Consider the following 26,162-nt stretch of genomic DNA (forward strand, 5'->3'; position numbering starts at 1 on the left):
ATGAACATTGAATGATGCAATATTTCTTATAATAAAAATGATTTGAATGCAGTAATCCTTATAAATAAATTTGCTCTCATTTTTATTTATAGAAAATTCTTAAAATTCAATTCAAAATATATATTAATTTTAACAAAAAACTCATTGTAATAAAAATGAACATTTTATGATACACAAATGAATATTTACCAATACATAAATGAACATTTTATAAAAATTTGCAGAAAAATTTGTAAATGAAAAGGGGTGGGCGGGGGGTGCAGCCGTGCAGGCAGTGTTTCCTGTCGTGGGGTGTAGGTAAAAATTTGTACTCACATGTGGGTTTTTTCATGGGCTCAACACAATTAGTGTTGCCTAACCGATTAGGGTTAAAATTTAACGATATTCCAACAATCAAGGTCTCGTATTAAATAGCCCGTCCCGATTCATCAATGCCAATTTAGGGCAATTAGGTCGGGTTTGGTCAAGTCGGGTTGAGTCGAGTCTTGTGTATTTCAAATTATTGTATCCATATAAGTCTAAATTTAAATTGGGTTTTGTCCAAGTCGGTTTCGAATTAGATCGGATCGGTTCAGTTTTTACACTTGTAATCCGATACCAATCATGTCGGCAAATGATATGCGTACAGCGGGTAAGAGCATAATCATGTAAAATTCAGGTGACAGTGACATCGCAAACAACCAAATGTGGCGCCATGACAGAGTCCCGAATACTTAACTTTTAAATCAAGACAAACAAACTAACAACAAATCGTATAGTATTGAGAATTTGAGATAGAAAAAATGGGGCAATCATCGTCAACGGAAACACCCAATTCCAAAGAGGAGAGAGAATTGGAAGGCCAAGCTGCTTCTTCTGGTTCTCTTCCTTTGCTTCAGACTTCTTTCTCTAAACTTGCCGATCCTTCTTCTCACTCTATTCCTCTCTCTTCTCTTCAGGTTTGAATTGCCCTAATTTGGATCATTATTCATCACTTTGTTTGATTATTGTGATTGAATTGTTTTTTGAGTTTTTTATTTTTATTTTTGTTGTGATTCGTTTTTGTTCTTGATCAATTTTTGGAAAGTAATTATGCAATCAAATGATTGTAGTGGCTAATTAGTTATGCAACGATTCTAATTTGTGCAGAATTTATTATTATTATTCGTTTTAGTGCTTAGAATTGTGATTATTTTTGGTTTTAATTCTATGTTAATGCCATTTTTATGGTATAGTTTGTTTTCTGCCGATAATTTGTGATACTGGTGAAGAGTTGCAAGCAAGTGATGAACAAAATTGGTAGAAAGTATAAGGAAATTCTATAAATTAGTTGAAAATTACTGTGAAAAGCTTGGTTTGTTTTGATGGTGTACTCAGTAGCCGTGATTTTATGAGATATCGGTTTTTATTTGTCGTAATAAAATCAATATCATGTGTATTGGAATGTACATAGATAGAATTAGCTATATGTTTGGGGAAGAGATGGAGGAGTATTATGTAGGTCTCTCAATGTTGTAGTTAATATCGCGTAATTTCTACTTTTGTTCTCATTCTCCCATTTGGTTTTATTAGTGAGTAGATGTTTAACTATTTTTTTGCTTCTATGGTTTTCCAGCAATGCTTTTCTCTAAAGTATACCAGCATAAGCTGCGAAAAAGCCAATGTGCCGGATTGCTTCCAGGGGTTTTTGGATCAGATGGCTGCCTCTATAACCGATACGCTATTTGTACCTCAGAAAGGAGGGATAACTTGGGTGGAATTTTTAAGAGGTTATGTTAAATGCTGTGGGAGGATATCAGCTTCATCGTTGTTGAACATTATGTTACGGGTGTTTGCATTATCTGCTGATAGAGCTGGGAGCCCAATGGGTATACATTTTGATTCTGATGAACTTGATGGAAAGATAAGTGGGTCAATCTCACCTCGGGAGTTGGGGATGATAATTTGGGTATGTTGGATTATGTCCTGGAATTCAAGGAGTTCTAAGAGTGCCACGGAAAGTGAGCATGTGAGCATACCTGATCTTAATCATTTGGTGTTTTCAGCCATTGTTTCTTGTATGGACAATGGTAGTGATGTTGATGTATGGAATACTGATGTATTAAGTCTCGAAGCTGAGCTGACTGCTGGAAAGATACATATGTGGGCCATAAGGACACTCCCCAACCTCGCAGAATGCTTTTCAAATTTCATTAGTTCCAGACTTAAAGCTGCATCTACTGAGGTATTTATAGTTAAAACTTATTATCTTTCCAATTGATATCCTGCCTTAGCTTGTTTGACAAATTGTATGTTTTAGCTGGAATTGGCTTCATGAATCTCAATTAAATGGAACATATGGTTTTCATTGAACTTAATTTTATGATTTTTTTTTGTAGATTCATCAAATTCAATTGAATGAAACATACATATAGATTTTTTTAAATTCATCAAATTCAATTAAATGAAACATATAGATTTCATCGAGTTCAATACTTACAAGTGTGCTACTGTACCTCATGAAGTGCAAATAAAGAGTGTCTATGAGATATGATAGGTTGATCAAGTTGGATTTTGGTCAGGCAATATCTCCATTTTGGTCATTTATAATTTAAAGTATTGTCATTTTTGTAGGGAAAGAGTTTTTATGTTTCCCCTTACAATATTCTCTTTTGTTATAAATTGACTCAATTGTGTGTCTTTATATAAGCTATTGTTACTTATTGTAGCAATTATGAGCATCCTGTGACTCTTTTTTGATAGGCATTATGATTATCCCATAGAATAAAGTGTGTAAAGAATACAAATTGTATAGGAAGCACTGGAAAATAATGAAAAGGTTTGAGGGGTTTCAAACTGGTTTTTATCACATTTTCTGGTAGATTTCAGGATTTGGATTAGATTAAAGAAATTCCAATTGAAAGGCTGAAAAGCATAGTCAATGGAAAACAGGAAGCCTCTTGCCGGTCCCAAGGAACAAAGGAGGTGGTTAGGTTAGCTGAATGATAGCTTCACTTTATCAGTTTAGCGATGCAAATTGGCCCTATTATCACTAAGTAAATAAATGTTCATTGTCAAAAGAATGTAAATCAGCTGTACTGAATAATTAACTGTTCTTTTACTGTCTGAATTCCCGCATTAATTATAACAATCTCTCTTACTGGCCCCTAAGTAGGTCAACTACCTATAAGAATCGGATCATTCTGATAATATTGGTCACAACTTATCTGCTGTAAGATCATTAAGCACACCCCGTGCAAAATTGTAATATTATACTAAAATTGAGTGTGCAATACCCCTTAGAATATAAAAATTATATGCTAGAGAAGATATGTTATCTTGGAGGACTTTCCAAGCAACTGATGTAAGACACAATATTTTCTATGATTTCCTCGGTATAATTTGTTTTGTTTTTAGTTATTTATATATTTATGCCAGCCAGCTCTCAAAGTATTGACTATGAAGTCATTGAAAGGAAATCACAGCGTTCATGGCCTTGAAATGTTTAGTACTAATGCATTCCTTGGCATTTGGATAGTGGCATGGCACACCAAATTCGTAGGCTCATGTTTCCCTTACAGCATACAGCATTGTGCAAACACAATATTATGGCTCAATAATCTGCCTTGAGCAGTCAATAAGCTATGATTAAAGAACTTTCAAATTTATTTGAAACATTCATTTATCAAAAAGGAAAAATGGAGACTAAGCTTTGTATATGTTCGAGTATACCTCACCATTACCAATTATGTGCTGCCAACCAGGATAATATTTCTGGGGATCAACACTTGATCTTTTGCTAACTTGAATTTCAGCTAGTTGATCCTAGCTGCAACAACCTTTCCAATACCCAATTTTCCAGTTTTTATATTGGGTTTCCTTGGTTCTTCCTTGAAGACTATTGATGCTTTATTTACTATGAATAAGGGACATTTCTTTCTGAGAGGCTGAACAAATTAAGGAACCCATGGAGAATTCTATACAAATCTATCTTAAAATATGTCTTTTTGTAATATCACTAACCAAGTTGCTATCTTTTAGTCCTCATCTTATCCTATTCTGGAGCTTTGTTAGAGATGTTTGGATAATGACTTGTTATAGTATCTTATATTGGTGATGATGCCTGGATAACTTTTGTTCCCTTTAATGTTTATCCACTGAAGGACCATCTCATGTCTCACCTTATTTATGCTCTCTTTTTATGTTACCTGCAACACGGAGTGGGAACATAAGTTGCTACTTAGTAGTGTTAAGCTAGTCCACCTGCAGACCATGTAGTTGTTCCTAAGTTTCAAATCTTCATTCGCTGGTGTGTGGAGAGAGAATGAAAAATTGTTTTTAGTATATCAAGATCCCAGCATTTTACAAACTAGCTTGATTATCAGGATTAGCAGCAAAAGATTCTGTTGATGAACTTCATCATAATAGTGAAAACAAAAATGCTCAAGAGTACTCAATCACACTCTTTTTCTCAATACATGCAACATATTCTCTTTTGGGATATTTCACCACACTTGCATCATTTTCCCAATGGAAAACTTTTTTCATTTTTTTTGGAGTTACTTCACTACCCCCATTGTATAAATGAGGACAAATCTACATTTGTAACTTAGTTGTACACACTTTCTCTTCTAAAGTAATGGAGGTAGTATATCTGAAACAATGGATGTTGTGATGAGCTGAGTAGACAGCTTGCCTAGAATGCCAGTGGTTTGTTGACTCAAGTATTTGGTGTCCCTTGATTGTCTTTTCCCATTTTCCTCCTGATTTTAATCTAATTGCTTGTGGACTATAAAAATTCATTATTTATTTACACTTTGTTTGGATAGAAGGAGATGGAAGGAAAAGAAGGGAAGATAAAAGGAGGGGGACAAACTCTCTTGTTTGGGTAAAATATTGGGGGAAGGAAGAGAAAGGAGAGGGAGGAATTCATTTTTCCCCTCTCTTTAATAAGCATAATCCCTCCAAAATTGGAGAGATTTTGAAGGAAAATGGAGCTCACCTCCCCCTCCCTTTCTTTTCCATTCCCTTCCCCTTCTTTCCGTCCCCTTCCTTTCCTTCCTTTATTGCTATCCAAACAAAGTGTTAAGTATGAAAGAGCAATAATGTTTGATTCTATTCTTGTCTTGTTATCAGCAGCCTACTGGAACAGAAACTTCAGGGACAATTGCTGCTGAATCCACTTCTGCAGAGTCAAGCGAAGTTCATATTCTAACATGTGGCAGGGCATGGGCAATGGCTCTTTCCCAAAGAAGTAACATAAGTGAGGAGCTTTTGAGGATATGCTTCCCAAGCAACAATGATGTGATACCGGATAGCCTTCTTTATCGGTCCGTCTTCAATATCTATGATTCTGGATTGCGCAATTCTGTTTGCCTTTTATTTGTTTGATGTTCGAAGGAATTCCTGAAAATTTCCAGTTGAACTACATGCAGTTTTTTAATATCAACATATGTCTCCCCATACCCCGATTTAAACTACTCTACGTGGGTGGGCACATTTGCCTTGCTATGCTTTATCCATGAAATGAACAATCTTGTACTTGATTTGGTTGTCTCAATGTTGATGTGGTTATAAAAAATCAACTCATTCTACCAATATAAGCATAAGTGGCTTTGAAAAGGTTTACTTTAAATCCCAGCTGAGAATAAATAAAATTTCTATTACTTGTATATTGTTTTGCTATTTGTTGTAAATTTTGGATGAACATGTCTCTGTTTTAGTACGTCTATGAAGCGTGCTTTGGCGTTGATAGTGGTGTTCTATGAAATGTACTGTAGCATAGATTCAGTGTACTAATCCAGTGCGCCTCCCTCTGACACACTTCCCTCTTTTGGCCGTTTGAAAATAATTGACATAGTTCCTTATATTAGACTTGACTCACCATCATTAAAATGTTGTTTCTCATCTATCATGGCTCGCTTACTTTTTCCACTCTCACATGCCCCCTTTTATTACAATTTAAAATGATTCCAGTAACTTTACACTAAACAACTTACTTAATGGTCTCCACTCAATTTTTTCTTAAACTTTGTGCCCAACTGTGTAATTATTCTGAAACTGAAGGAGTAATATTTACTAACAACTTCTTTATTGGAGTGAATGAGGTCATCTGATGGTAATTTGTCAAAAATACTGTATCTTTCATTTATGATTTCTGTGTTAAATATGCACCATTAAATTATGAAATATTTTCCTTGATAAATGATTGTTGTACTTCCTCCGTTTTTTAATACTTGCAACACACTATAAATGGAAAGTTATTTTAGGGAAAAACTATACTATTTCCCTTATTTAAATCACATGGCCCACTAAATTACACTTCTAACAACCACTCACCCCATTTTATAGTGTATTATATCATGTGAACCCCACATACCTTAAATACCGTGAAAAAGTGTGTGTTGCAACTATTAAAAAACGGAGGAAGTATTACTTTATTATTGTATATAGACATAGAGTGCATGAAATATCTAGTTTTATGCTTCTGCGGGAAAAAAAAATTATATGTAAAATAAATAAACATGTAGCAGCAACTTTTATTGATGCCAAGAGTAACTGGCATTTGGGGGTTGTTTAAGTAGTTAGGTCCACCTGAAATAGGAGCAAACCCTGAGTTTTAAAATTTTATGTCAATTTTATTGAACACCTGCTGCAAAATAAAGCTTGAAGTTCAAATCTACTTATAATACATACTTTCTCTGTTTTTTTTATAGTTGCAACACTTTTCTTTTCACGCTTGCCAATGCATGTTTTCAATCGTTTATATCTTTAATTACCAATATTTAAAAATTATAAACATTTGATATTAATATTGTATAAATCGATACGAATCTAACAAGATCCCACATGACTATATTTTTACTTAAGCATAAATCTTTAAAGCTAGTCAAAGTGAAACAAGTGAATATTGTAAAAGTCAAACTGTTGCAACTATAAAAAAACGGAGGAAGTATATGATTGTGGAGGTCTGGATAGCCTTCAGTCTCATGTTGGCTGGACACACTACTTATGAGCTGGAGACTGATTACTGTCATTGCTTTACAGGTCTTATCATCACGGGAAAGGGCTGAACAGATTATGGTCAAATGTTGATGGTTATCATGGACCGTTACTATTGTTGATCTCTGCCTTTTCAGGTGAATCCAGTGAGATCAGCCAGAAATGGATCATAGGGGCACTCGCACAACAAGGGTTCGAAAACAGAGATGGATTCTATGGGAATGGGGGTTGTCTATATTCTATATTCCCAGTTTTTCATGTATTCTCTGCATCTGGTACGTGAACGTGATAGTTTGGGAAATTTTTAAGTGACTGTATGATATTTACTAATTGTACTTAAATTTGAGAGCCCTTTCCATGAGCAGGAACGGAGAAGAACTACCTTTATAGTCATTTGCATTCAACTGTTAGAGCATATGATCCACACCCAAAGCCTGTTGGGATTGCATTTGGAGGAACTAGCGGGCATGAAAGAATATTCCTTGATGATGACTTTGCAAAAGTTACTGTACGTCATCATGCTGTCGACAAAACATACCAGCATGGCTCTCTATTTCCTAATCAGGTGAGGAGTTGAATCCTGGTAGTAAGCCTCCATAAATATGTGGTACCAATATACATCCTTATATTACAATGTTGGTTGAGTTCATTTGCATGCGTAAAGCTACAAGTTTCCAACTTGGTTTTTGTCTATTCTACCCAAAAAAAAGTGTCCATTTTGGGTACATGATTATATTTCAGACAAACCATCTTCTGGAATTTTAGGATAAGATATCTTGGGCAGGGAACAAAACATTCTCTATGCCGTAGGCCTGTAGCTATGTTGGATTTCCAGCTTAGATTATCCATCTTGTCTACATGTCTAGTGCAATTACCATGAACAGCCCTTTCTGATATATATGTGATTGTTGAGGTCTTTGATAATCTTTTGTAGGGTTACCTTCCTGTTGAAGCATCAGTCCTCGATGTGGAAGTGTGGGGATTGGGTGGTAAGACTGCAAGGGAAATACAAATGTCATACCAGAAGAGAGAGGAGCTTTTCACAGAGCAAAGGCGCACGGTAAATTTCCATTTAGGTCACAGTCATTTGATGATTTTGCTAACAATGATACAGATGCAGGAAAAAAAAAAAGTAACTTGTTTTTTGGTTTGAGTTGGTTTCAGATTGACCTGAAAACATTTACTAACTGGGAAGATTCTCCGGAGAAGATGATGATGGACATGATGTCTAATCCGAATACAGTTCGACGTGAGGATCGGTAACTCCACATTTTGAAATAGCAGATGACCTGTATGTTTGTATTTATGGTGGGATGTATCTAAGCAATATAAACGAGCTTTTGCCTCTTGTCATTTTCTTTTTTAATCTGTAACTGCACGAGTTTATATATATATCAAAACCTCAGATTGTTGTTGTACCAAGTCTGATTGAAAGCCAGAAGCTCCAGGATCACGCATTGCAAGTTAACCATCCCATCTTATGTTTATAATTACTCCCTCCGGTTCTTTTTTAGTACAACACTTCTCTAAAACAGCTATTTTAATGACAACATTTTAAGGGATGACTAAAATACGTAGTACAATTTTTTTAGATTTGTGCCGCATTAATTCCACAGTTCCCTACTCCTTGCACCGTTCATTGATCATTACTACCGCTGAAGGTAAATAGCCCCAAATACAGTATGTCAGATTCAAGAACAACTTTATTTTTTTTTCCTTTTCTGTTCGGAGAGGAAGGTACTGATGAATGGAAGGAAATGGAAATCGAGTCTGTTATGTTTCACAAAAGCTATAGCCTTAGGAAATGGTGAGTAGAATAAGTTCTTACATCATTAAACGCATAAGATATGACAGTGTAGTGGAACACAAACGAAATAATTGGATGAGTTTGTTCTGTTGAGCGATTTTATGTTTAGGTTGGGTCATTTTTTATTTCAGTCTGACGATTCCTTGACCTTGATCCAAAAATAGTACAATCTTCGCATGGCATTGCTAATTTACCGACTATTTATTAATTATCTATCTTTACAACTAAGAGCAAATCCCAAAACTAACACCTACTAAGTTTCACATTATAAATCATCAAGGCTACACCAAGTGTAGGATATTCTGCTCAAGTGCAATTCGAGATCAAAATTGTGAGTAGTAAAAGGAGAAAAGGTGAAATAAGATCATACAACCATTGACACGGCAATATTGAGGTAAAGTGATTGACATGAAATTGTTGCGCCAAAACACTATCAGTCAGGCACCAGAGGGTACATTTCCAAACATACAAATACTTCTCAAAAGCTTAACCATCTTTAAAAGCAGATTTCCTCTGTGCTAAGGCGCTACACAATGTGATTGCCTGCTCTCATCGGGCTTTTTCTCTGCTGAAAATAAATAAATAAATAGATAAATAAATAACAATGATGTAAGAGGCAATACTGTGTAGAGGTGGTAAGAATAAAAGAATGATACTCCCTCTGTTTTTTTTTTTAAATGCATCACTTTTCATTTTGGGGTGTTTTTTTTACATGTATCATTTCTATCTTTGGTAACTTTAAATTATATTTTATTATTTCTCTCTTCTATAATACTTCGCCCAAAATATTTTAGCATTTCTCTCTTTCATGGTCCCCACTTATATAATTATATAAATCAATCTCTCTCACATACTATCTATTTCATGACCCACATTGTACTTTTATCAAAATAAATTAATCATCCACTTGCACAATATAATATTAAAGCAAATAACTTTCCTAAAACTCCGTGTAAATGCAAGTGATGCATTTTTAAAAAACAGAGGGAGTAGAAGTTTGCAACAAGCTATTTAGCTATCCATAATCTATAAACCTCTTGTACAACCTAACCAGTAGGATAAAGTTAGCATACATTGTTGGAATTTCCAAAGCCATAGAACCCAACCATTGTTATACTAATGTTAGCAAAAAGTGCTCGAGTATTAACATTTCAGACTTAAATTTCTTGATTGAGAATGTCTGGAAGACAAATAGATGTTTGTCATTAAAATAACATGCAAAAAGTTTAAAGAGGGAAGTTCATCAGAATTTTCTCAAGACCCAGTAAAGGCTTTTGAACCTACTTGAAGCATCAGAATTTTTTTCCTACTCCTCCCTTTTGGTCCATAACATTTAGCCCTTGGGACTCGGGAGGGCAGTGTAATAGAGTTGGCTCACAACCTTCTGAGTCGATTGATGAAGGTCCAAGATTAGATTAAATTGGATCCAATAATACATTCATTAATCATCATCCTTCTAACCATTTTCCCAAAACCCATCAATCTATCTTTTCCAATATCTATACAATTAGAGCAAAAATGGATAACTTTCAAATCTCAAAACTTTCATGATAGAGGAAGGGGGATGGGAATGCTGATCAAGTCAAACTTCAAATTTCAAGGAATGAAGATGAAGAATCTTCACATGACGTAGACCCCTTCGAGCTTCAAACCACTGATTTGGTGGAGTAAAGATTTGGATTTAGATTTCTATCCTATGAGAAGCAACTGTCAGGTTATGATGAGGCCTTACAAGTTACAACCCCTTCAAACAAAAATGTAATGATGAGAGTCCAAGGGTGGAATACTAGGGGTGCTTCATGAATGGAACTTTGTTAAGACTCAAATGTCTGTTATATTGTCATACTAGAAATAAAATCCTTTGAGATTCAAGCAAGGGAAGGCTTTGTCAGGGCTAGGCTTTGATGAGTTCAAGGTTTTATCGATGTTTGGAAGGAGAAATAATGTTTGGTTGTTCGGGAAGACAATGTTAACTGGATTATGTTCTTCATTTTTTTCATCCTACTCCCGAACACAAAGAAACTTTGTTGATGGCTATGAAGGACATGCATGCTCTTAGTTTTTCTAAGGCAAGGCAAGGGAAGTTTAAGAATAATTCTCTTCCTGATATACCTTGGATGTTTGTTGGAGACTTCTATGAGATTAGCAAGCAGTCGAAAAAGGAGGGTGAGAGTCTCTAGATAGAATCAGTGTAAAGCCTTATGCCAGGGATTGGATAATTAAATAAAGGCCCAGGGTTCTTCAATGTCCAAGATAGGCTAAGCTCAATTAAATATTTAGATTAAAGCTCTATTAAAAATAAATAAAAAATAAAAAATAAAATAAAAATCCCGGACCGCACTCTGATGAGCTATAGTTGGATGATGTCCTAGAAGAGGGGGGAGGGTAACATTTATTTCCTAAAAGGACGAGATTCTATGCAATGAATTGATGCAAGGGGAAGAGACATATTGGGTAGTGCAATATGATTCTATTAGTAGTGTCTTGAGGAGGAATACAAGGGAGTTAGAGGAGTAGTACTATAAATAAAAGAAGATTAGGAAGAGATTGGTATGGAGATTATTGATTGAGTATTTTGGGTTAGCTTAGTAACCTAGATTGGAGAAAATACCTCTCAAAAGTGTTTATCATTCACATTTACTGTAATTTCCTCTTCCTATTTTCCGCCACTAATGATGCTTTAGATATGTTAAATCATAGCATATTATTTCTTTGAAGCAGTGTAGCAATATCTATTCAGACAAATTCATGCTTACGAAAGATTGATTCTTGCTAGGCTTGAAAGTATGAGTGTTCAGTTCTACATCTTCCCTCTTTAAATTAGTCTAAAAAAAGAACTTATCTTTGAGTATGAAAATACTTTGCTTGAATAATAAAAGTGTAGGCTCAGAAATCTGGGAAGTCAAGGCTAGATTTCTGAGATACGAATACAAAAACATTCTCATATCGATAGCTAAGATTATATGGAACAAAAGTGTGATGTTACAAGTAAGATGAAATATTTCAAGTAAAATCAGTGTAGTGCAACTGTGGGTTCTGATAATAGCTTGGACTCGGAAGCCTCGGCACCTAGGTTCTATAAGCTGAATGCAGATGCCATTCGGAGGGTTTACAGCTGAAGGTAGTAGGGGAGGTTGAATCAGAAATGAAAAAGGGCTGTAAACTTGTGGATCATTGGTTTATATGTTGAATTAAGGGTTGCCTCTTTGATTGCCACAGAACTAATAACTATAAGATAGAGTTTGAAGTCTTTGAGCCTGGATAAGAGATATTCACACTCAGGACGCGGAAACTGATGCCGTCATTCTGAAGAATATGCTGGAGAGGCCTGAGCTAATTCATAACCCTGACTTGGGTGCTATCATTTTGGCAGATGAGAGGATTCAGGGTTGTCATCTTCTCCTGTAAGCACAGGGAGGGTAATATGTTGGCTGGTGTGTTGGTAGAACATGCGCTTAATGCAAACATGTCTTCCACAAAAAACCTTGGACAGAGATCCTGATGCCATTGACCTTGGACTCGACACTAAATGGAAGAATTTGGTTTTTTTTTTTTTTTTTTTTTTTGCTGGTGGGTTTTCAGGCCATTGTTATTATTACCCCTTAAATTAGTTGCAAGTATTTTTTTTAAGGAAATTTGATTTTGCTTCCCTACTTGTTAGTTTCTTGAATGTCTAATACAGGTTCTTCTGTTCCTCTTCAACACTGGTTCGATAGAGAAATTAGAGGGTAAGAAGAGAAGGGAAAACAAGGGTTCCATTATCTACCCTTGTTTGATACCATTTGGTAAGAGGGAAGGGAAGGGAAATGAAAGAATGCATTTTCCCTTCCTCTTCTTTAATAAACCAAATCCTTCCTAGGTAACCTTACCTTCTCCCCCCTCTTCTTTTCCTCCCCCTCTCTTCTTCTTACCTCCCTTCCACTTAGCTATCCAAACAAACCATGAAGAGGCAGAAGGAAGGACATTGGGGGGGAGGTTAGGAGAGGGGGCAAGGGAAGGAAAAAAAAACAAGAGAAAACTTCACATACCTAAGGAGGTAACTATGTAAGCACAGCCAAAGGCCTCATTCTAGACACGTTAATATCACTGACAAACTGTATACCACATAATAAAGAAGTTGGAAAAGCAAACTCCAATACCTACATCTTACCCTCTTTTGGGCAAATAAAACAGTACTGAATTAATTTTTTATCAAAAACTTTGTATGGCACTACTTATTAATAATTTCTCATTTCAGCCACAACTTTCATCCATGGAGCCCATATCTCCAATTATCTCCATTAAATGAACCTAAAATCACTAAAATATCCCAAATACCTCAATTTGCAACTACTTAACTACAATTTACAAAAAAAAAAATAACAATAAAAAACTGTAAATCCTAACTGTTTATTATGTGATATAGCCATATAGGGGTAAATCCAGGGTATAAAGGGGTGAATTGGGGGATTAAATCTAAGGTTTTTGGCACGGAAATTGAAGAAACTTTTGTAAAATGTTAGATTTAATGGTTTTCTTGACGGAAAGTGTTAAGTGGTGGTGAAATCTAATTTGTTGTCTTTCTTTGGGAGGTATTTTATAATAAAAATTAAAATGGCTGGTTAGTTCAAAACAGGGTATTTCTGGGTGCAAAATACAAAAAATCTTTTAATAAACATTTTTTTCTCTGACATTGTTATTGACATTGTTTATAAAAATTAGGCCTTGTTGTTGTAGTTGTTGTGAATGTCAGCCTATTAAATACTTCATAATATCATTCATTCTACAAGTATACTTTGTTCAAAGAAAAGGGAAAAGGATTTCCGTTTCCTTTTCCGTTCTAAAAGATGGGTCTAAAGTTTCATACTTTCATTCAATATTGAAGAATTTTCATGGTACTGAATTGAAATATATATGAAATCTGATACGGTATTAGTTCAATGATAAATGATTCACAATCTTGTTACTTAAGATATATATAAAAATAAATAAACAAATAAATAAATAATCACTTGTAACTTTTATGTTTTACTTAAAATTTTGGTGAGTTCTATTGTGAGTTGAAAGGGTGGAAAAGTTGATTCCATGGACCTTTCCTTTGGTTTGCAGGTACATAGAAAGGATAACAGTTATCACTTCAGGTGGGGATGGCATTAACCTCTGCACCAGCAGAGAAGAACTAGAATGTATGCACAAAATCCAGGAGCAGAACCCCAAATATTTCATGCTCTCTCACATCCCTGGGAAACACAGGCTATATATTTCAGAACTCACAAACTTTTTGCTAGGATGTCTGATCTCGCAAGTGCCTATCACCTTAGGCTGAGAAAGGAATATGACACAAAAGAAAAGTTGAAAGATATAGAGGTAATAAGGAGGAGTGAAAACACATTTAATTAGGCTTCTTGAAGAAATAGAAACACAATTGAGCAATACTTCTTACTTGGCGGGAGAAGAGTTTACCATGGAAAATGCTATGCTCATCTCGATATTAGCTTTTCTGGTGCTCCTAGGATTAGAAAATGAGGACAATACTAGGCCAAACATTGTGGAGTATTAGAAGATGGTGCAACAGAGGCCTGGATACAAAAGGGTGATCGGAAAGTATTTTGATGATCGGAGGCGGCAAAGATCATTGATGAAATCCTGGTGATATATCCATATGAGGAGCTTTTGAAGAAATACTGAGTGTACAGAGGTTTGGAAATAATAAAATAGAAGGAATTTATTCTTTAATTGTTATAAATTGGGTAGGGAGCCATATGTTTATGTTGTACCGAAGACATTTCAGCCATTTTCTCTTTTGATATTGAATCATTTTGCATTTTGCTCAATTTTGTAGGTGTAACATGTATATGTGTATGTAGATTTTATACATATATCAAGCACATCAATCTCACATATGAGTGCGACACAAGTTGAAACCAAGTATATTCTACTACTTTCATTCTAATTAATGTTCTTATGTGAGACTTCTACTACTGCACACTATTATTTTTCAAAATTTAGTGTGCATATTCATATATGAACACTAAGAATTAGTCCAATAAAACCCCAAATCATAAGGATTTTCAGTATCAAAAAGCAAATTACCAAGAGTTTTAACGGTGTTACAACTAACCATAACACCCACACAATTGAGGCTAGCCGCCGGACCCCTAGTATATTTAAAAAGATGGAAGAAGTGAAGACTAGACTAAAAGAAAGAAACAAAGTTTTCGGTAAATATGTACTGTATTTACACAATTAGGAATGGCAGAGAATGACTTTCCATGAAAACAACGTATTATGAGGAAAGAGATATTCAAAACTCACTGATATAGTTAGCTTTTCAAGGAGGAGCTATTATTGCTTTTTGTCTTCTGCTTTTCTAGGCTGCAAGAACAAAAAAGAAAAGCAAGAATTATATCCTAAATGATGAAGAGGGAAAGGAAGTGTACAAGATCATAGAACAAATACTAACATAAAACAGAAAAAACGTCATTTCTTGAGCTGCATCACCATTGTTCTCTGGAAAAACAATTTTCAATAATGCACCTTAACCTCTTAGACTTTAATGAAACAATAATTAGCATGGAATCTTTATTTACTTTTCAGTAATGCTCTGAATTACCATAATCCAGCATTATCAGAATTTAAGTTGCTTTCATACAAACATGAAGCAGAATAAATTGCTAATATGATTCGAGCTGAAATAAAAGCAGCAAGGCAAAGACCAAGTATGCTAAATGTTAAAACAAAAAGAGATATCTCATACCAACTACCAAGCCAACAATAATTGTTAAAGCAAGCACCAGGCCATCGACTCGTTACTACGTCAATGCAAGTGCAATAAGCCCATATTAAGTTGTTTATCATTCCTTTTCATTTGTATTTATATAAAGTTTAGGGCCCAAAGCAATCCAGATTAGGATAAACAGGGAGGAAGAAATATAACCACATGCACCAATGCACCAAGATATTCTAGCAAATTCACATTTTTTATTAGTTCTTACCATCTGAGTTTCTAATGGCTCACTCAAGGACCAAAGTAAACAACTGGGTTAGCTACTAATGTACAACAGCATCAGCAGCAATAATATAAGCCATGACTTACTGAACTCTTCAAGTATCTCAGGTAAGTTAAAGCTCATAGCCACATGGGGTAACAAACATACAACCATGTAATACATTAGATCAGCAGTTCGTAATTGGCAACACACTTTTCTAAACCATGAACGTGATGAAAAAAACAGCTATCCTATTCTTCCTCCCACCTTTGCCGAGACACAATATGTTCTCCCATACAGAGAATTTACTATCAAGCATTACAAGAAAAAGAAAGCTCTTACATTGATTATAATCTAGGCAGGGCAGGGATCAATTAAAATTCAAGTTGAGCTATAATGAATGTAGAAATGACTAACTACACACTAGAGGTAAAACCTGCAGAGGACCAATTACATCAAGTTGAACTACCAGCATAAGGCACTACTTCACCACATCAATTCAAGGCTGCTTTCCAAGTGAACAAAATTTTCAAGCTCCCAAATTTCAAATTTGTTTATACTCCAAATTTCAAATGCTTTATCACAACATTACCTAATCCATCGAAAGAACAAATATAACTTCTTTTTTTTAGAGGCAAAATTACCTAATTTGACCCAAATGGTTCTTAAACACACAAATCAATCCACTGCTAACACAACTGATACCAAATAAACATAATTGCATCCATCAAAAACATGCCCATAAGGTGTTCGACAAAATGCTTGAAAGAAAAACTACAAACCCGGAACAAAACAACAAGAACCCAAATCATACCTTGATACTAGGAGTAGGTTCACGAAGCTCTTCCTCAGGAATATGGACAGGCCAACCTTGACCACCATCTCGAAACATCTGCTCAGTTTCAAGGTACTGACCTTTATCGAGAATGAGAGTACGAATGGATTGAGCAGAGGTTTTAGAAGCGTCGAAAACTTCCTCGACACCATTGACGAAGGTGACCTTGATTTGAGGAGGGTGATCATCGGTGCGACGCTTAACTTCGACTTGGCAACTGGGGTTTGAGTCTCTGGCTTTTCCGGCGCTACACTGGGCTAAGAACTCCATGCACGCACCTGCACGGGAGTCTAGTGCGTTGAACTCTAGCTTCACCTTTGAAAGGAACTTCAACATTCTCAATTTTCTCTCCTCTTCCTCCTTTCACTCCTATACAGTTGGGTCTGCAAGACAGCAAGTTCCTATCGTGTTAATATAAATCTGTAATTTTGACGTCTTTTGGACATTAATATCATATAAATTTCCCATAGAAAACTTTGTAAGTTGCACAATTTTTTTTTTGACTTAATAAATAAAGTAACATTATATATTTCTATTAGTTAATTACCATAAAGGAGAACAAAATTAAACCTGCACGCCCAAAATTATGATTATACGAAGTATATCATAATTTACACTTGGAATAATAGATTGATATAAACCAAAATTGAGCAAGCTTGGACCCACATAGAATATTTAGCTGCATCTCACCTTACTCACATGACTAATAGGAAGATGCTACTAGGAGAACGGAAGGGGGGGTGGAGAGCTTGTTGCTCTTGTGAGCGACAAATTTTGCCCAATACCATAGGAATCATGACACATATATGTATAAAGATAAGCCATTTTCTACCTACTAACAATACTATAATCCGATTATAAATCACAAATGTGGTAGCAATACAACTGATTTACAATGAACCTAAAACCTTTTCTAATCTAACAATCTACTCAATTATCTACCATGTTTTTTTATAGTTTAGAAAATCACTAATAAAGTAAAGGTTTGAATCTTCACAACAACTTATATTAAATAGATAGAGTTTAAATATCAGAATAGCGTTTAAATTTTTTTACTCCGTATTTAATATACAGTATTAGATAGAGATTAATCTCATTTCAATTTTTATTCAGAACTGAAAGTCACACAGGAAGTAAAGAGGTATACCATCAGCATTATGGACGATATAACATAGAAAAAAAGGGCTAAACTATTAATCAATCAAGCTTAATACGAAGTACTAGCTAACATTCTACTTTGTATGATTATTTGTTGGATTCTCTCAACATGAAAGTCTAAAAAGCACCACACCACAAGAATAGCTTTGAACAAACGAGGTTGAACACAACTCATCCTAAACAGAACTAATGATAGGTAATGAACTAATTTTCAACAAGATTAGCCTAGAATTTGACAATAGTGACTGGGTCCAATTACCGGTCCAGGAGTTGGAAAATGGCTAAATCTACCCCAACATATACTACTAGCATGGTTGGAGGATTGGAGCCAAGTCCCGAGGGGAGAAGTAGAAAAAAATTGGGGTGAGGTGGAAGCCGTGGAACGAATTAAGGGGTGAAGTCTGTAGGAAAACAAAGTTCTCTAGATTTTAGAGTGGCTCTGTTGCATCCAGAATATTACATATCTCATGCTTGAAAATTTGATTCAAAACTCAGGAAGAATCAAACGGGGTCTGGAAGGCTATATTAGATGTCCACTACTGTCTCAAACAAGTGGCTGGAAGGCAAGATACATTGTTGGTAATCACTCTGCACTAAAATACCAAAGCAAGAAGGAGCTAAACAATCTTGTAAAATTATTGAACAATCTGAATACATAGTGTAAGGCACTAAGTGACTAAGGCTATAAGCATATTATAGCCTGTTATTGAACAAAATGAACAGGCTTAACTGTAATTTACAATCTTGAATCAGAATCTAGTGTGCCTAACTATTTGTTCGGGCATAATCAGTGATAGATACATCATCCAGGGCAATGAGGAATAATCCAATTGTCGGGTCAGAATGGCGATTATATATTAGAACTACAATCTTTCATAATACTTCTTCCTGGTCATTAATTAAATTTAGTATAATCTATTATCTAGTATACCAATCTTTCATAATACTTTTTCCTGGTCATGAAAATAATTAAAACTACAATCTAACTAATCAACCCCCCTCTCTTGAAATACAAATTAATAGAAAAGTTATATGTTTATCTTTGAATTTAGCAATACAATTAAGATAGTGTTTCATATCATGTCACATGAACTGTAATTAAGATAGCTTCAAACATGCTCATGAAAATGAAACTTATCCCAAATTCAAGGTATTTTATATGAAAATTATTTATTCAACAGTCTGAATACTGAGGCAGGGCAGGAGGGAAAAGAGCTCAGTTGAATCCTAACATTAAAGTGTTGTGCAATACATGAGCAAACAAAATTTAGGGATATTTGATTCATAACTTTAGGGGTTTTTTATGATGATAACAAATGCAAACAACTTACCTCAGAGGTTGCTTCAATGAGGGATACAAGAACTAGATTCACGCCAACTGCGCTTCAATGGAGAACGTTGAATGCGCTTCAATGGATATCTCACTAATCAATTCTATGGGTTGGACGCCTTGGATCCCTATGACCCGCCACAGTTATTAAAGGGTTTGATCCGTCTAATACATAAATGGGCTCAGTCTTAATATGATCATCCAATTATTTAAGGGTTTAGAATAAACCTGTTTTAAAAAGTACGGAATATTAGTTTATCTTTACTTGTATAATTTATTTGTAAATTTTTTTTATTTTTTTTAAAAAAAAATTTAAAAACAACTAAAATTACATTAATTAAACTGAGTTTACAACAAACGAAAGGAAAGTTTGGTATTCCCTCCGTGTTTTATAAGTGTTACACTTAACAAATCCGACCGTGTTTTAATAAGTGTTACACTTCCTCTTTTGGAAAAAACTACATTAAAATATTATATATCTCTCCTCTCATGGTCCCCACCCAAACCCATTACTACTTTTTTTTATTATTATATCTTTCCTCTCACATTCATTACTTTTCAATAAACTATTAACCTCACTATCTACTTTTACAATTTTTAATACTCTAACTACCCCACTTACCTGTTATTTTATTTAAGTCAATTAAATCGCCTAAAACTATGTGCCGGTCAAACTGGAACACTTAAAAAAAACACGGAGAGAGTAACATAAGTCAATCACAAGTTATCATGTGTTAAATGTGTTTAGGATGAGTTTTCCTCAAAAAAATTGTGGTTAGGATGACTCTTTTGTCGTGGCCATTATAGCAAATTAATAGTGTCGTGTGAAGTGTGAATTATGCAATTGTATAGGTAGTGTTACCTTTACGGTTTAACATCATACGGTCACCTACATTTTGTAATAAATGCAGTTGCAAACTAGCAAGTGTAGAGTTGTATGAGTTAGTTAATTGTATGAGTTGGTTAGTGTTCTATGTAAAACGGAAAATTGTTAGAGAATAACTTTGGAAGTGACAACTTTAATATTTAAAAAAAAAAAAAAAAAAAAAAAAAAAAAAAAAACCATCTAGGTCAACCGAAGAAATTTCCAAAATGCGAGAAGGCATTACATCCCTCCACACCCGTTGGCCAAACTCCCATGGTTGAAAGTGAGTCAATTTGTGTACTACATTATTACCCCCTCGCTTTACAAAAGACCATGAAACACTAGTAAAATTAGAATAAAAAAATCTAGAATATCCTTTATAATCAGATGAAAGAAACTAGAGTCATACAAACGCTTCCTCATTGCCTCAATTACCACCAAATAATCACTCTCGATCCCAATGCAGCTCATACCCTTGTGTCTCGCAATCTTCATGCCCTAAAATACCGCTTTCACCTCTGCAATCTTAGTCTCATTTTTCACTCCACTACAGTGTAGCTCCCCAAAGCATCACCCCCTCACTATTCCTGCAGACTGCACGCTTCCCCATCACCTCCCCCAAAACACCAGCAAACAATAATTTTATCCACATCATATGCCAGAGGAGACCCGCCCACAAACACTATTTCCACCCATCCATTCCCCTTGTTATTTAATTTTCCCAGCTCACGCCCCTTCGTATTAATTTCTAAAGCATAGGCAACAATTCGTTCAACATTCGAATTTTCACCCTCAATCATCCATTTGTTCCTTGCGCCCCCACATAGCCCAACACATGGTGTTTTGAGTAAAATTACCCATGACACGTGGCCCTATCTGTAACACCCTAGAAATTCCTTTCTTTTAAAATACCTATTTTGCTCTGTTAAAACTTTAAATAGGAATATCTAAGACATTACCGCCACCGTGAAAACGGCTAAGGCAACTATCAAAGACACACAGCGGAAGACTAATTTCAAAACAATTCAAACCAAGTCAACTTGAAAAGTCAACCAACGAAAGTAAAGTCAAATCTAAAGTCAAACGAAGTTAAAATAAAATCAACCTACAACTTGGAACCGTTATAGGCCCTTATCAAAACCAAACCAACTTAAAACTTTGGCGTTAGTCGAGCATATAAATAAAATCATAATCAATTAAAGCGATAAACACATCATGTACTTATAGAAACTAGCATGATTCGCTCTTCACTCATGCCCATCATGAATATGCTTCATAACCTGAAAAGCTTATCTCTACTTGTTTCCACTACTCTCCATTATAAATGGGTCATCATAGGGCCAAGATACAGACAAGGCCAACAAACACGCAAAACACACAATCAGCAAAGCTGAGTACATAAGCGTAACTAACACACTAACATGTGATTTCCTAACCACACATTCAACTTACCTTGTTGTACCTGTTTTTCAAGCATACATCATTCAATAAAACTTTACAACTAGACACCTACATAATTTATTTAGCGTTGATTACGCATCGAACGGGTTTCCTCCTAACCTCCCCCAAATAAATTGAGGTTACTGACACGGGAGCTAACCGTGCCAGCATCAAAACCACACATAGGTGGCGGAATTCCTGCGCATAATAATAATAAAAGGAATGTACAGCGTCCTGTACTCCAGTAGAAGTTATGGTTAAATGTAAAACCCCATAACTCCCCCCCATATGTTCATACTCAAGGTATATACGTTCCAAGAGTTTTGGTGCGTAATCTCTTTCACTTTACGTTATTTACAGTTTATTAAACTTGGTGATGACTCTCTAATCATAATAATTCAATCAACAATAATTATTCAAACACTCAAATATACCAGATTTATTCTTGAATAATTAGTGACCACATAATATTTAATGTTGAATCCTTTTTAGTTCTACCTCGGTGTCAAATACACCTTAAACGCATAAAGCGCCACAATTCCTATCCCTCGGTGTTAAAAACACCTTAAGTGCACTAAGGCACCAAAATATAATTTACTCCTCGTGTACAAAGACACTTAAATAGCTCCTTCCTCATGCTTATAGCATCAATAAAAATCATATGAACCATAATAAAATTCCTTTTCAATATTCCAAACTAAATTATACATTTAGTTTAATTAAACATGCTCTCTAACATGCCATAAATAAATATGTGGTTCATAAATAATATTCCAAACTATTATCTTTCATTCAATAATCCATCATAAATAAATCATGCTTCATAATCCAATCACCAATAACATCCAAATCATAATTTTCATTCCAAACTTAGCATGATACTACTTGTAATCAATCAAACATATTTAGCATGCTACTACATCAACATAATTTTTCTAAGTACGCGAACGTACCTCAATTAAGCCATTAAAATAACCGAGTACTCTACAACAATTCCCGAACCAAGTCTCCTACATAAAGGGACAATAATACTAAATAAATTACCCTTGTATACACAATTTCCAGCAACTTAAACTCACTTTAAACTATTTAAAATAATCTGAAAATTATTTAAAAACCCCTAATTAAACTCTTTTTTAATGGGTAATCACACCCTTTTATTAAAATCACAATTATACTACTTTAAATAAAATTTCAGCATTTTAAACTAATCAAAAACCCTTTAAAACTTCCTCAAAATACATCTTTATACTTAAATTATCCATAGAAACATTAAATTATCTCTTACCCTTTAAACTCAAGGATAAATTTAAAGCATAAAAAAAACTTCGTTAAAAATCAAAAACTGCCCGAAAATCATATTTAGAGGCTGAATTTGACCACGAGAAGGTATCATTACATCTTAAAACGTTGTTTCCACATGGAAAACACTACTTTTTTTGTCAAAATCGGATGAGTTCAGAACCTGGTCGGGATTAAAACGGGATTAATATTAACGAACGAAAATCTAAAAATTAAAACACGAATTTACGTGTTCAAAGTAATCTGGAATTAAGTTAAACTAATCAGTAGTTATAATCACCAAAATTTCAAGATATCATTACTATAAAAGCCCTAAATCAATTATTCATAAAAACCCTGAAATCATGATTTTCAATAATTAAAAACCCTAGGTTATAAAATTTACAAAATCTGAAAATTATGACAATTATTAAATCTGAAATTATAAAGTTTAATCATTAAAAATAAAATTTGATACTAATTAAATTAATTTCGAACAATAAAATCAAAACCCTTAAATCAATAATTATAATTACACAAATTAATAAAACAAAGGAGAAAGAAAATAAGACTAACCTTTTTGTGTGGGAAATTTTGGGGATTCATGGGGTATTTATAGAGTAGAGAGTGTAGGGTTAAATTTTGGCTTATAAAAATGTGGGCTTTAGTTATGGGATAGGGCTTAAGTTATGGGTTTTGGAATGGGTTATTCCAATAAGAGTATGTAGGAATAATTAACATTACCCAATAATTAATAAATATTTGGCCCAAAATATATTTTACTTTTATAAAACCTTATATTTAAATATTTTAACCCTTAAAAATATTTAATTAAAATAATTGAGCACATATTAATACATTTTATTAATACTTAAATACTTTATAAAAATACATAAAAATACGGGGTATTACACTATCAGAAGTCGACACGTGTCACCCTAGAAGGTTCCAAGTGGACCAATCCCCCTCCGACACGACGACACGTGTTCCTCCCAGTTATTGGGAAAAAAGGCGGCCTTCGTGGCCCAATTTCCGAGAAAGCCACAAAACGACGCAACTCATCAGTCCTAGGTTTTCGTAACCTAGGTAGGGACACAATTTCCGATGACCCTATAAATAGGGAGATTTCCCCCATTTCTGGGGCACGTTCATTTATTACAAACATCTGAATTATCTCACATCAGAGAAAACACATGATCTCGGAATCCGAGAAGATCTCACTTTTACCTTTTCCACACTCTTTGACCTTATCCGAACACGTTCTAACTTGATCGTCGGAGGTGGAGCTCCAATCACCCGGAGTCTCCCGTTGATTTGCAAATACAGGTAGCTGATTCCAGTCTTGGTGTTGTAACTCTCCCGCATGACACAGAAAACCCTGAAACACATGGTAATTAAACTCACCATATCCTCCCCAAAATTACCAAAATAGTGCTCCCGCCAGTCACCCATACTACAAAGAGAGTGAGACAAAATCACAGAATAATTGCACTTACTCCAAATTGATCGGGCTAAACTGCAATTCTTTAACGCATGCATGACATATTCTTCTTCTCTCTAGCAAACACCACAAGCTAGTAACCAGGGCACAAACTAGCTACAAAAGAAATTAGCTTTAAAATCTTTTGTAGCCTAAAAAACTAATTAGCTAATTAGCTTACTATAGGATTTGCTCTAATATACTACATCGGTTCCTTTTATTGGATACATTTTAACTTTACACCCTAGTGTCCCAACCAGTCCAGCGAACACCCACCCAAACCTTAACTCTAACTCTCGAACCTCGCTTATGTGGCGAATTCCCAACCAAAGCCCAACCCTTACTCTCAACCCACACTTATGCAGCGAACTCCCACATAGCCTCAACCTAGCCGATCGATCAAACCCACACAATTCCCACCCACCATAGTCGAGACAAACTTATGACCACCCAGCCCTCCACACCAAACCCGACACCCTAGTCTTTTAAAAAAATTATTTATCATAATTAAAATTAATTTTTGGAAATTTTGTTTTTTACCACCTCACAAAAACACGAAAATCTCTTTTACCACCTCTAAAAAAAAAGTATTACTTTACCACCTCATAAAAAACACGAAAATAGGTTTTACCACCACTTAACGGTTTCCATCCAAAAATTCCGTTAAGTGTGGCCCACAGTAACACGTGTCAGCATTTTATTTGTTAAAAAAAAAGAGAAATTAAAAAAAAAAAAACTAAAACTACTCCAGCCACCACCACAGCGCCACCCCTGCGCCACCGCCGCCTTCCCCCCAACTCACCACAACCTTCCCCGAAACCACCACCCGCGTCGCACCACCAGCCCCAACCCACCTGAACCCTCCCCCTCCCTTTCCCGCAACCGTATCGCCCCCCAAAACAACCAAACCCAAAACCCTCCTTCCTTAATACGGTCACGATTTCGGCCACAAATGGCCGAAATCGACCGGTTTTGGGGCTGAGTGGCCTTAACCGGCCGATTTCGGCCATTTGTGGCCGGAATCGTGGCTGTTTTGGGGGGATTCGTGGTCATTGAGGGTTGTGGGTTGGTGGTTTTTGGGTCGATTGCGGTTGCGGGAGAGGGAAGGGGGTGGAGCCGCGCCGCCGGTGGTAAGTTCGGGGGGGCAGTCGTGGGTTGGGGGAGGGCGGTGGTGGCGCGGTGGTGGCTGGGTAGTTTTAGGTTTTTTTTATTTTTTTTATTTTTTGGCCAATAATAACACGACACGTGGCTTTATGGGCCCACTTAACGGATTCCTAAACGGAATCAGTTAAGTGGTGGTAATACCAAATTTTTGGAAATTTATCTGGTGGTAAAGTAATACTTTTTTTTTGGAAGGTGGTAAAAGGGATTTTCGTGTTTTTGTGAGGTGGTAAAAAACAAAATTTCCTTAATTTTTTTGTATTTAAAGTTAATATTAAGCTATATTTTGTTTTTAATTAATACAATTCTTATTTAATTGAGAATTAATTATAGTATAAGTCAAATGATGACTTGTTTGACCAGTTATAAGTAAAATCTAGTACTTAATTATTTATGGAATATAGACATCAATGTTAGACTTATTTTTTAATTTATTAAAGTTGAATTAATATTGAAAGATCACCTAAAGTTCGACTTATTGTGGTTATTTTTTTCATTATTTTACAGTATTATATTATACTTTCCTTTTACTTATCATCTGTACATACATTTCTATTTTACACTAACATTTTCCATACGAAAATGACAAAAAGGCAAAAAAAATGATGCAATATCATACCAAGAACGAATTTTTGTAGTGTGTCATTAATTATATAGTTATTGAAATATATACTTATGGATTATTGATTATAGTTATTATTTATTGATGATTAGATGATTACTAGTTATTATTTAAGTAAATTAAAAAATATAATATTTAATTATATTTTTTTTCCAACGGATAAATCACAAAGAAGGTTAAAAGAGAAGTGTAAATTGTGAAAATGTCCAAATGATGCAATTAAATAGAGAGAAAGTACTTAACAAATTATATAAA

The 26,162-nt window shown here is 34.9% G+C and overlaps 2 protein-coding genes and 1 pseudogene across 4 annotated transcripts; 2 read left to right on the forward strand and 1 right to left on the reverse strand.

The window, feature by feature from the left end:
* Nucleotides 1-674: 674 nt before the first annotated feature.
* LOC145590892 (uncharacterized) lies at nucleotides 675-8,382 on the forward strand. 2 transcript variants are annotated; one of them, XM_081647283.1, is made up of 7 exons: nucleotides 675-938; nucleotides 1,595-2,203; nucleotides 5,095-5,288; nucleotides 7,006-7,235; nucleotides 7,326-7,525; nucleotides 7,895-8,020; nucleotides 8,125-8,382. In XM_081647283.1, the coding sequence occupies exons 1-7, from the start codon at nucleotides 783-785 to the stop codon at nucleotides 8,221-8,223; spliced, it is 1,614 nt and encodes a 537-aa protein (XP_081503409.1). In that variant the 5' UTR covers nucleotides 675-782; the 3' UTR covers nucleotides 8,224-8,382. The 2 variants fall into 2 exon arrangements, with proteins under 2 accessions (XP_081503409.1, XP_081503410.1); XM_081647284.1 differs by having other exon boundaries at nucleotides 676-938; nucleotides 5,098-5,288.
* A 617-nt stretch (nucleotides 8,383-8,999) lies between these two features.
* Nucleotides 9,000-19,210, reverse strand: LOC145590893 (uncharacterized). 2 transcript variants are annotated; one of them, XM_081647286.1, is made up of 4 exons: nucleotides 19,060-19,210; nucleotides 16,550-16,953; nucleotides 15,062-15,121; nucleotides 9,000-9,332 (listed from the first exon to the last, which is right to left on the reverse strand). In XM_081647286.1, exons 2-3 carry the CDS (start codon nucleotides 16,904-16,906, stop codon nucleotides 15,092-15,094), a joined length of 387 nt encoding a protein of 128 aa, XP_081503412.1. In that variant the 5' UTR covers nucleotides 16,907-16,953; nucleotides 19,060-19,210; the 3' UTR covers nucleotides 9,000-9,332; nucleotides 15,062-15,091. The 2 variants fall into 2 exon arrangements, with proteins under 2 accessions (XP_081503412.1, XP_081503411.1); XM_081647285.1 differs by having other exon boundaries at nucleotides 9,000-9,335.
* On the forward strand, nucleotides 10,798-14,423 carry LOC145592161 (glutathione S-transferase TCHQD-like; annotated as a pseudogene).
* Nucleotides 19,211-26,162: the final 6,952 nt, after the last annotated feature.

This window comes from Chenopodium album, chromosome 18, assembly GCF_948465745.1.
Source record: "Chenopodium album chromosome 18, dcCheAlbu1.1, whole genome shotgun sequence".
Classification (NCBI taxonomy): domain Eukaryota; kingdom Viridiplantae; phylum Streptophyta; class Magnoliopsida; order Caryophyllales; family Amaranthaceae; genus Chenopodium; species Chenopodium album.